The sequence below is a fragment of the Alligator sinensis genome, unplaced genomic scaffold (genome assembly GCF_000455745.1).
Source record: "Alligator sinensis unplaced genomic scaffold, ASM45574v1 scaffold583_1, whole genome shotgun sequence".
NCBI lineage: Eukaryota > Metazoa > Chordata > Crocodylia > Alligatoridae > Alligator > Alligator sinensis.
The window spans coordinates 1525729-1536758 of record NW_005841983.1 but is presented as its reverse complement, the minus strand read 5'-3'; the positions used below and the strand labels follow the sequence as shown (position 1 = coordinate 1536758).

Here is an 11030-nt window from a genome sequence, read left to right as displayed (position 1 = left end):
ACTCTTTCCTGCCTATGCAGGGGGTCGGACTTGATGATCTATTGAGGTCCCTTCCGACCCTAACATCTATGAATCTATGAATCCTGGTTTTCTCTGATTAAAAAAAAAAATCACCAATTTTGGGGTTAAAAAAAAGTAATCCAAAGTTTTATATGCTTCACAGAAGCTATAACGAGTGAACTGGATCTCCTTCAGTTGAACGGAGACACAAAACACAATCATCAGCATGTTGAAAATCAATAATGGAACTGCTGGATTTGGAACATAACCAGTTGGTGTTACAGATATTCCCGTCCAAACGATACTGGATGCTGCCTCTAGACAGTAGCCTGTCAGCAATAAAATGTAGAACTGCATTATAGATGGAAAAGTGTTGGTGCAATCACACATCCTTGCTTGACTCCAGTTCTAATAGCAAATGGGTCTGTTTCTAAGCCACTGCATATAGGACTGCAATATCATAATAATTGCTGCAATCTGATTTATCTCCTTCCTTGAATATGCTAACAATTCTGGTAATCTCTCAAGTCACTGGGGATCTGTTCATATTTCCACATTTTGATAACATGTAGTTGGTGAGAGAACTTTTTTCTACCTTTCTTATAAATTTCACCTGGTATCCCATCAGAACAAACTTGCTTAATGGCTTTCAAGGCCTCTTGATAAGTTGATGGATCTGCAAAATAGATAGTCCTTAACAGGGAGTTGTGAAATGGCTTTACTAGTCTTTTCTTCAACACTAGAATCTCCAGATCTGTTGAAAGTGCTCCTTTCATTGTATTAATGGTGGAGCTATCTTGAAATAGTGTTGTTCCATCTTTGGACCTCAGAGGGACAGATCCTTGTGTGTCTGGCCCATAGATAGCTTTGATTGCACTGCTGAAACTGTGTGTCACAGCTATCAGCAAGCTTTTGAATCTCTTTTTCTTTGTCTTCCCACCACTTGTTCTTTCACTCAGTTTTTCCTCTGGGTCTTGGCTTTAATGCTGTGATAGACATCTTGCTTCTGTTTGGAGTTGATATCAGCCAAGCTTTCAATGTTGTTCTTTTCCTGTCAATGAGGAGCTTAACATTTCCCTACCTTTCACATTGAACCAGTCTTGATGTTTCTTTCTGGAAAAGCCTAGAAATTTTTCACATGCCTCATAGATGTCTTTCTTGAGGCTCTTCTAGAGCTCTATGGTGTCATGATCATCAGGGAGGATAGAGAGGTTCTCACTGAGGCACTGTTAAAGATTATTACTTTTAGCAGGGTTTTTCAAGCACTCAATATTGAACTTCTTCCTCAGTTGCTTCTTTTAAGTCATTTTGGGATGATATGAACAGACATGACAATATATCAAATAATGATCCATCCAGCAGTCGGCTGTGTGGGTCATAGCCCTGGTGATATAGACATCACAACGATCCCAGGTACACACTATGACATAGTCAGACAGTTACCAGTGTTTTGAGCAGGGTTGCATCTGTTATGCAAGATGTCTATGACTTCCATTTGTTGCTTTAGTGGAATAAGGAGCTTGTGATGACAAGATCATGTTCCAAATACTTGTTCAGGAGAAGTATTCCATTGAAACAGACTTTCCCACCCCTTCTTTTACAAGCGTTCTTTTCCATAGCTCAGAGTCCCTGCCCACACTGTTAGACATTTTAAAAAGAAAAATATACACAAAGCAAACACTGGGTAGTGCACATTCTCCATTTGAGCCCCATGCCTATGCAAAGCTCCTGGAGAGGGCTTTACTATCACAGTTGATTGGCAAAATGAAAGGAGACTACTCTTGCCCACAAACACTGGACTGAATTACGAGAAAAGCAATGAGGCGATGCATGCAAAGAGGGAGCTAAGGATAAAACCTACAGTACCTCATAACATATCACTTTTATATTTAGATTATTGAGCATTATCTTCTCCTCAGTCACTAAAATACATCTCAGCAGTACTTCAGCTAGAAGATTCTGATTGTGACATCCCTTTTCTTTGCATCTCATTTTCTCACACTTTCATTGCATATTGAAAGTTTGGGAAGATCTGAGACAGAGAAACTAATTGTTTTTTGTCATTAGCTATATGAAGTATGCTACCTAACCTTTGTAAATGAAGCTTCTGAATGGTATTGTCATCAGTTTCCAAAAAGGTTTATTCGCAACTGAATTTTAGAAGGTTCTAACTAAACATTTTGCTCAAAAATGCATTTCCTTTGTTACATTAGTTGGTGTTCTTTCGTGCAAGAAAAGGCTACTGCCTCACATTATACATACAAGATGTATTATGCTGCCTAAACAATAAGAACTGATGTGTGATGACTAAACAGTGAACATGCTGAGTACAGAATGCTTCAAAGAAACTTGCCTCTAATGAATTTTACTGCCATTTGAGGTCTGAGCTTATGATCTACTCAAATCTTAAACCTCAAGTCAACTAGTTACAATACATTCTTAAAGGTGAAAGAAATTCCTTTCACCAGCTACAGTCAATTGAGTGTTATGAGGGTTACAGGGTAGAAAGTCATTAGTTTGAGCAAGTCGCCTCTAAAAAAGTGCAATGTGGCAAAGTAAAATGCACAAAATACGCTGAATAATAAATCTGCCAGGCTCATATAAATATTTACCCTCAGGCAATGAACCTCAGAATTAGCTAATGCTGAGGGGTCAAGCAGACTCCTAGCCATGTGGCAAAATCTGTTATGTATAATTACTGGCATTAAATGTATTTATAAAGAAACTGATAACTGTAGCAGCCATGCACACTTTATATAATGGGGAAAACAGGGTGCCTACATTCCTCAAAAATCACACACTCATGCACAAATCCTGACAACTTGTTCCACTTATTCCACTGCTCTGAAAGAACTACAGACAAGAGAGATCAGCAAGAGCACCTACGTCCCTAAATTAAGAAAAAAATATTTTGACTATTCTCAATCTTCAGCTCTTCCTTCTCGATTTTATATTGAGAAAAAATACTCACTCTTTTTTTTAGGGCTTTATCCAGAACTAGGTCTGTGGAAGTCTTGCCATACAGATGCCCCCATAGCACTGGATTAGGCCTTTAGAACAGACATTTTTTAGCCTAGAGACTTTGGCCCAGATCCTATTCCATCTTTAAGATACATAAGTAAGCGTAAACATCTAAATCAGTAAATATGATTCTAACAAACAAATGTTTAGATTACCTCTGCTGCATCCATTTTGCCCTGAAAACATCTCTAAATGTCTAGATTTCAGACAAAAACCACAGAGCAACTACCTGAAGCCAAGATCATGAATGTTGCTCAGTGAACAATAACCAACCCACCTTTTGCTCAACAGCCTGGTGATTAGAGTACTTCCTTAGGTAGTGGAAGACCTGGATTATAAATCCTGAGAAGATCTGTATCCTTATCTCTTACTTTACTTTTGAAGCTCACCCACTGGATAGAAAAGAAAGTAGGAGCTGTACAGTCCGAGAATAAAGAAATTATGATGGAGGCTAAGAGACAAGCAGATGCTGAGGAAATGAGGAACCTAAGAGTATTGTTCAACTGTAAGTGTCTGGTACATGCTGAGGCTCTTGTCTGGTACGAAGAAAATTCTAAAGATTCCTTGGCAAGAACATCTTGCTCTTCTGTTGAGGGTCATATGCATGACTGAATTTGGGATCAGGAAGGATTTTTTTCTTCTAGGTTAGATTAGCTTTGTCTTAGTTTTTCCTTTCTCTATAGCACAGGCATGGTCCTCTTCCTCAGATTCTAATCCCTCCTCATGTGAAGGATTGTATTAAATCTGTCATAAATTACTGCTTTAACAGATGAAAAGGTATGTGATTCCTGGCATCAAGAGCCAGAAGGACTGCTATGTCAATTAGGGATCATGAAGTTATTTATAATATTTCAGAACTGAAATACATTGACTACAAAGTATCTTTACTATCTTAGCTTTAAAAATAAAACATGAATTGCTTCTTTTCTTTTTTCAGTAGGCCTTGAAACGATATGCTAATAATGAAGTAACCAGAATAATTACAAACTAGCAAGTCCAAAGGCAAACAATCAAGACACAGACCTGCTTTTTCAAAACTTGCTCCTCTTCAGAATGGAAAATGAGTATGAGCAAACGAAGAGCGCCCCAAGGGATGACGAGGTCGAATGGTCACAAACTACTTCAAGATCGTTTCAGGCTGGACATAAGGAAGAATTTCTTTACTGTCCGAGCCCCCAAGGTCTGGAACAGCCTGCCACCGGAGGTGGTTCAAGCGCCTTCATTGAACACCTTCAAGATGAAACTGGATGCTTATCTTGCTGGGATCCTATGACCCCAGCTGACTTCCTGCCCTTTGGGCGGGGGGCTGGACTCGATGATCTTCCGAGGTCCCTTCCAGCCCTGATGTCTATGAAATCTATGAAAATGTTCATGCTCATGCACAGCTACAACTATGTTTGGGCTCACTTCTCAAATACATTAAAAGAAGTCATTTACCAGATTTTCCCAAAGCAACACTTAACACATACGTGAAATTTTCATTTGTAACCAGAAATATCAAAGAATGCAACACTTCATCTCAGAAATGTGGTAAAAGTTTTAGGAATACTTAAACTGCCACATTTGGTGAGCTTAAAAAAAAAAAAACAAAAAAACCCGCAGGAGGCTTCATGAATGTTACCAACTCTGGCAAATACGAGTTTTCTAATCTGCTGTCAAAGTTTTTGAAAAAAAGATAGGATTTTTTGTTTTTATTTCCTGAATAATATAATTAACAAGGGGAGTATATGAACAATGATACTATACGCCTACATAAGTCTCAAGTCTGACTTCTTTGAACAAATCTGAAAGAAAATTTTGTAGAAGGATTGGTGTGTTACAGTTGTGACTGTCCATAAAATATACAAGAGGCAATTGTTTTTACGACCTTCCTCATTTTGGGCAGTCTGTCCCCAAAAGCTTGTCAAACTACTCTCCTGACTACACTGTTGGCCTAGTAGAAGGTATCACAAAAACCCCTCCCCTCACAAAGAAAAGTTTGTTACATATTGTCTCAAAGCATCAACTGGTATTACAGTTTGCAATATTACAGCTCTTGGGCAGCATAAGCCATCAAATAATGTTGCTTCTACAGGAAGTGTAACTGATCTGAGCACAATACCTAGATGGCTTTTAAATAACTTCTGAAGAAAGTTTCTATAAATTGCTTTTGTGGCATTTGTTTCTGTAGAGTATATAAAATTAAACTTTATCATAATTAAAGTACATGAATTTTCATACAAAAAGCCAATTCCTAAACTGTGTTTGTCACCTTTGCTCTTGGAGTACTCCTTCCTGTAAAGAGGGGAAGTGCTCTTACTTTTACACATAGGGAACTGAAGCACTGAGCTAGCCTAGATTTTTAAAAGCTACTAAAAATCAACAGCAGCGTCAATGCCTTTAAAATACAGCCTCAAGTAACTTGTCCAAGTTACACAAAGTTTGTGGAAAAGCAGGAGTCTCAGGTATGGCTATAAGAACAAATTGCCATAAGGAAAGCCAGGGTGTATCCTAAAGCAGATTACCGCTCCATAGTACTTATGGGGTCACGTACTCAATGAAATTTATCACAAAACATCTACTATGCTGTAAGTGAACAGCCTAGCTTACCTCACTTTAGGCAAAATGTTCATGATGCCATGTTCTTAGGCAAGGTCCTTTACTAGACCATCTTTCTTTCCCCCACCTGTCTCTGTACAGTACGTCTAACTGCGCTAACATTTTCTATTCTCTCTCTCATACTAATCTTTAAAAACTTTGCCCAACTGTTTAATATTTACACTGATTTAAACATAATCTTGGAGGGGAAAAATAAATTCTCTTGCCCTCTTGTTCTACCAGCCTTTCTAGAAAAGTATGCTTTGTGTAACCAATCCTATTTTTCATTAATTCACTTAATGCTAATAGTGAAAATGTTTATGATTAGAACAAATTATTATTAGCAATATTAAAAATAATGTCATCATATTTACCCAAATCCAAGACAACTTTGAGTTTAAGATGACCGACCCCCACAACAATTAGAGACTATACATGGAAAAATATATAAATTAGTTATAATTTCCCATGTACATAATCTCACCGCTGCAGTGAGTCAAGCAGCAAGGGGACAAGCAGTGGCAAGGGTGGGTAAAGTGGCCTTATCACTGTCCTTTGCCCCTTCTCCCCACACCTTGCCCCCAAACCTCCCCAACTACTTACAGGCAGCAAACAGCAGAAAGGGCGGAAGTGATGGCGGGAGAGAGGTAGGCAGCAACTGTAGCTCTGACCTGATGTAAGGACTGGAATCAGAGATACAGCAGCACAGGCGGATTAACGCATAGGCCAGCGGGGCCCAGGCCCAGGGGCCCCAGCCAATCAGGAGCACCTGGATGCCTGGGTTCCCTTGGGAAATGGCGGGTTTCCCCTTGCAGGCAGGCAGTATTCCAGGCCGCAAGGGGCTTTGCTTGGGGCTGCCAGGAGACGCAGGGGTGGTGCCAGCCTCTTCCTCATGCAGGGGCTGGGCCAGGAGCGCTGAACATCTTCCTGGTGTGGGAGCTGGGCTGGGAGCCTGAGAGAGGGAGTGTGGAACTCAGCTGGTGGCAGCAGCACTGGGAGGGGTGGCTACAGGGGGGGATAAAGCGAATTTTGAGGTGGCTACAACCCCCCAGGTCACCTCTAGAGCCGCCCCTGTGCATGTGTATGGCCATTAACACAGCCAGCTCCCTACAGGTAAGTCTAATGGGGGGAAGAGGTAGGGGGATGGGAAGGGGCAGATTGAAGTCCCCACAGCAAGAGATAAGAGTGGGGCAGGGACGGGGTTGGGGGCACTGCCCAGCCAGGGTGGTGCATGGGACCTGGGGCCAGGGTGGGGAGTGGGACGGAGCTACAGGTGTCTTGTCAAGGGGGCACAGGGGGAAAGGTAGGGAGGGAGAACCCCAAGCCTACAGCTACATGGGGGATATGGAGCAGGAAGGAGAGGCAGACATGTTCCACCTTCCCCCAGCCCAGCCAGGTCCACTCAGCACCCCCCCCCCGGGGGGGCATGGAGGTCTGCCCTACCCTGGACAGGGGCAGCGCCAGGAAGGGAAGGGGTTCCTTCCCTCACTGGAGTCTAGTTCCCCTGGGGGGAGGGGGCCTCCTATTTTGTGTTTGCCCAAGGCTCCCATAAGTCTTAATCCACCTCTGCACAGCAGTTGCCTGTCCCCCCTCCCCACACCCCAAGCTTTTACTCAAATCCAACATGAGGGGCTTGTCTTGGATTTGAGTTAATATGGCATATTATCCTTCAAAAAAATCTGAAGGGAGGAGCTGATGTAATCCAAACTGTTTGACAGCAAAACCTCAGATTTCCGATACTTGACAAGAGATCTCTAGGAAAACACAGGCCAAACTCAGTGCTATTTTTCTTCCATTTCACTCATCTTGGCAAGAAGAACAATGAGCACATAACAGAATATAACTGGTTATAAGTCCCAAGAGGGCTCTGTATTTATACTTTCATGTGTCTAAATAAGCATGTAGTAGACAGAATACCCAGAAACATACACACTTTGAAAACAGAAAGTATCAAGTTCAAAACAAATGCTAAGGGTAAGTAGAGTTTAAAAGACCTCAAACGTCATAGGACACTTTAATATACTTTCGTTCTTAAAAAAAAGGTTTTTTTACTTGCGTCAAGAGTTCCTTTGTATAAACACCAACTTTGATGTGCTGGATGGCTACGAATTTGAAGAAAAATAAATGAATTCTTGTTAAATTCTATTAATAGTTTCCAATATTATTAGGAGTACCAACAATATAAGTAAAAAGTCTAGTTCAGGCTTGCCCAACATGCGGCTCGCCAAGCCATTTTATCTGGCCCGCGGCGGGAGGGGGCGCGGGGGCGGTGGCAGCGGAGCCACGGCCGCGACGGTGGTGGAGTGCAGAGCCGTGGCGGCGGTGGAGCTGCTACGGTGTGCAAAGCGCAGTAGAGGTGGAGCGCAGAGCTGAGGCGGCGGAGCGCGGAGCTGTGGCGGCGGCGGCGGCAGGGCCACCGCAGAGCGCAGAGCTGCGGCGACAGAGCGCTGCAGCAGTGGCGTACGGAGCCACCGCAGAGGAGCGCAGAGTCACAGCGGCGGAGCCACGGCGGCGGGGCAGCGGCAAGGCAGGCAGGGGCAGCCCGTGGGCCCCAGCCAGCAGCAAGGGGAGGGGAGCTGCTTACCCCCGTGGGGCCCGGCTCATCAGTGAGCCAGGTCCTGCCGCAGCTGCCCTGAGGGCTGTGCAGAGTGGGGCTGCCCCAGCCGCGCCTGATTGGACAAGCTGGGTACTGGCTGTGCCCCTTGCCCCCGGCACGTGGCCGGGGGAGCTGCAGCGTGGTCCGTGCCTTGCCCACATGCATGGTGGACGGAGGCACAAGGTAAGTTCCCGCGCAGAACTGGCGCCTCAGGGCCAGGCCACAGCGGACAGAGGCACGGCGTAAGTTCCCGTGTGGAGCTGGGGGCGCCTCAGGGCCGGGTTGGGGCTGTGCGTGCGTGCATGTGCATGTGTGTGTGCTTCCCAATAGCATGTCCCAATAGCTGCTTTGGCTCTGTCTGCTGCAACACATGTGTGCTTGGAAGCACACACATGCACATGCATGCACACATGCGCGCGCGCACACAGCCCCAACCCCCCAGCTTCCAGATTCCCACCAATCTGGTACTTTTGCTTAAATTTTCTCCAGTAGCTGGGACACTGAGACAGCCTATAAAATCTGGGACTGTCTCAACCAATCCAGGATATATGGTCACCCTATGTATAAATAGTCTAGATTATTTTTGTTGATTTTTTTTTTTTATGATACACTAATTCCTATTGAATTTCAGGAGGGACAAGAGACTCAGGTATTTTCAGTTCTTTCTCCTTTCTTTTTCATTTTCTCCTTTTTTATTAGGTACATTCCTACCTTTTAATGCCACCATCTCTTTTGGTTCAGATACTCAGAGTTGCCAATTCTCATGATAGTGGTGGAAAAATTTTGGCTGGAGCTGAAACCAGTGAGAAGCTACAGCCCTCTAACAGATTTTAGCAAGGTAAATCACTTTTGTTGATTGCTTGCCCATTTCTCCAGCTCCTGCACAGAGCAGCTGATTGGGACTGTTCAAGGAGGAGCCATGTCAAAGGTCACGTGACATCACTTCCTGATGTGATGTCACTTCCTATGAGGTCTTTGAATATGGCTTTCCCGCCCCCTGGGAGGTAAAAAGTTCGTGATCCAGCCCCACATTCAAAAAGGTTGGACACCCCTGGTCTAGTTGATATCAAAGATTCCTCACAAAGTACACTGAAAACAGAATATAATCTGATCTCTTGTCACAGTAGAAACTGAGAATACTGCAAAAAAATCCATTGGTTTTAATGAATGTTTAAAATATTGATTTGTTTAAAAAATGGAATCTGTTCATAATTAGTAACAAAGAAAAAAAAAAAGAAAAAGTATTGGGAGGGAAACTGCCCATATGTATAAAAAAAATATATATGCTTCCAGAACCACTGTGTACACAGATAATTTAGAACCACTGTAAAGGAGCAACAGATTTTCAAAAGAAAAAAATTAAGAGGTAGGATAGGGTGATAATTATTTTACCTGCATGAACAGCTTATACATCAAATCTTAAACTCTGTATAAGGCCAGCTGCAAGTTTGGGAAGACAGACTGCGCACTATTACGAGTGGTCTTACCATTGTTCCCTGGTGGCTGTAGTGCATCTTCTGTCAAGCTACACCATCCAACTGGAAAAATATCTCGAGAATCATATTTGCACCAATAGTCAAATGCTCCTCTCCAGCCATCAAATGTAATAAAAACTTCATCTCCTTTAACATCTCCAATGGTTGCTGGGCAAATTAAGTAAGGGTTCTTTCTATCTACTGCTTCCAGTTTCGTTCCAACTTTAAAAGAGTTTGGAGCAGGTTTTGGTGGTTCCTATCAAAATAAGAGTAACAGAACATTCATGTTTATATGAACTCTTGAAAGAAACCTACTCGTAATATTTCTTTTTCTACCAACTAATCTCAAAATATCACACAATATACATAGAAAAACAAACACTCGTAATGATTCCTTATATCTTTGAGGCTTGATTCTGCTCCCACTGACGCGACTGAGTGCTTTGCCATTGACTTTGACTATGAGCAAGGTTATGTTTAAAGTATCTACTTAAGCAACAAGCAGAAAAATTCTGCTGCATTCTGCAGGAGAGTGAAGACTCTAAAAATATGCAATCAAGCTTTACATAGTCTAACACAAAAGGATAAGAGGACAGCATGCATTTCTGCCAGAGGCTGGGAGTTTCTGGTAATTGATAAGGGATTAATGAATATTTTCTTCTTGGTTATTAGCACAGATCCACATAAAAATCATTATCATTTGAAGACTTTATACATGCCTGTGTGACCTGTGTCTTGGGTCAATTCCAAGGAGACAAAAGAGAAATCACCAACACAACAATCTAAAAAGTGTCTTCATTGTTAGTCTCAGCAGAAGCCAAAGGACTGAATAGAAACCGAATACTGTTTCAATCCTTACAATGCAGACCCTCCAGTAGAGCATGGAGACAAACTGATAGGCTAATATATTAAAGTTTAAATTGTCACTGCTCGTGGTACAGGTACATTATGAATGCATTCAAATCAAGACATTTCTTACAACAATAGGCATTCCACTAGAAAAGGGCTTCCAGTATCAAACCCAATGTTAGTTTTGCTGACTCAACTGCATAGCTCTTGTCAAAAGTAAGAATGAAGGCACTTGTCTTATCATGATGATTTTAAAGTAAGTTAATTAGAATGATGAAGACAAATTAAACAATAGATCAACTGAACTGTATTGTTATCATTAGAGCATGTTTTTGCATAGTTCATACCATTTTACTCAAGCTAAAGTCCTACTTCTAAAATTGATGGCGTTCCTGTTTATTGCTTTCACCTGCTTTCCCACTAGAGTTCAACTGTCTATCATGCATCAACTAAAAACTTTCATTATGGACTTTCCAACCACTCTTATATGTGTTCTGAAGCTTCTCATTCTC

The 11030-nt window shown here is 42.2% G+C and overlaps 1 protein-coding gene across 9 annotated transcripts in view; it reads right to left on the bottom strand.

Moving 5' to 3' along the window:
- Positions 1-11030, bottom strand: part of SCML2 (Scm polycomb group protein like 2) — a 109564-nt gene that overhangs the window by 43719 nt on the left and 54815 nt on the right. For all 9 annotated transcript variants that reach the window (XM_025201110.1, XM_014518796.2, XM_025201109.1 and 6 more), the window contains one exon: positions 9682-9925. In XM_025201110.1, coding sequence (XP_025056895.1) covers positions 9682-9925 — 244 coding nt within the window. The remainder of the gene's footprint in view (positions 1-9681; positions 9926-11030) is intronic.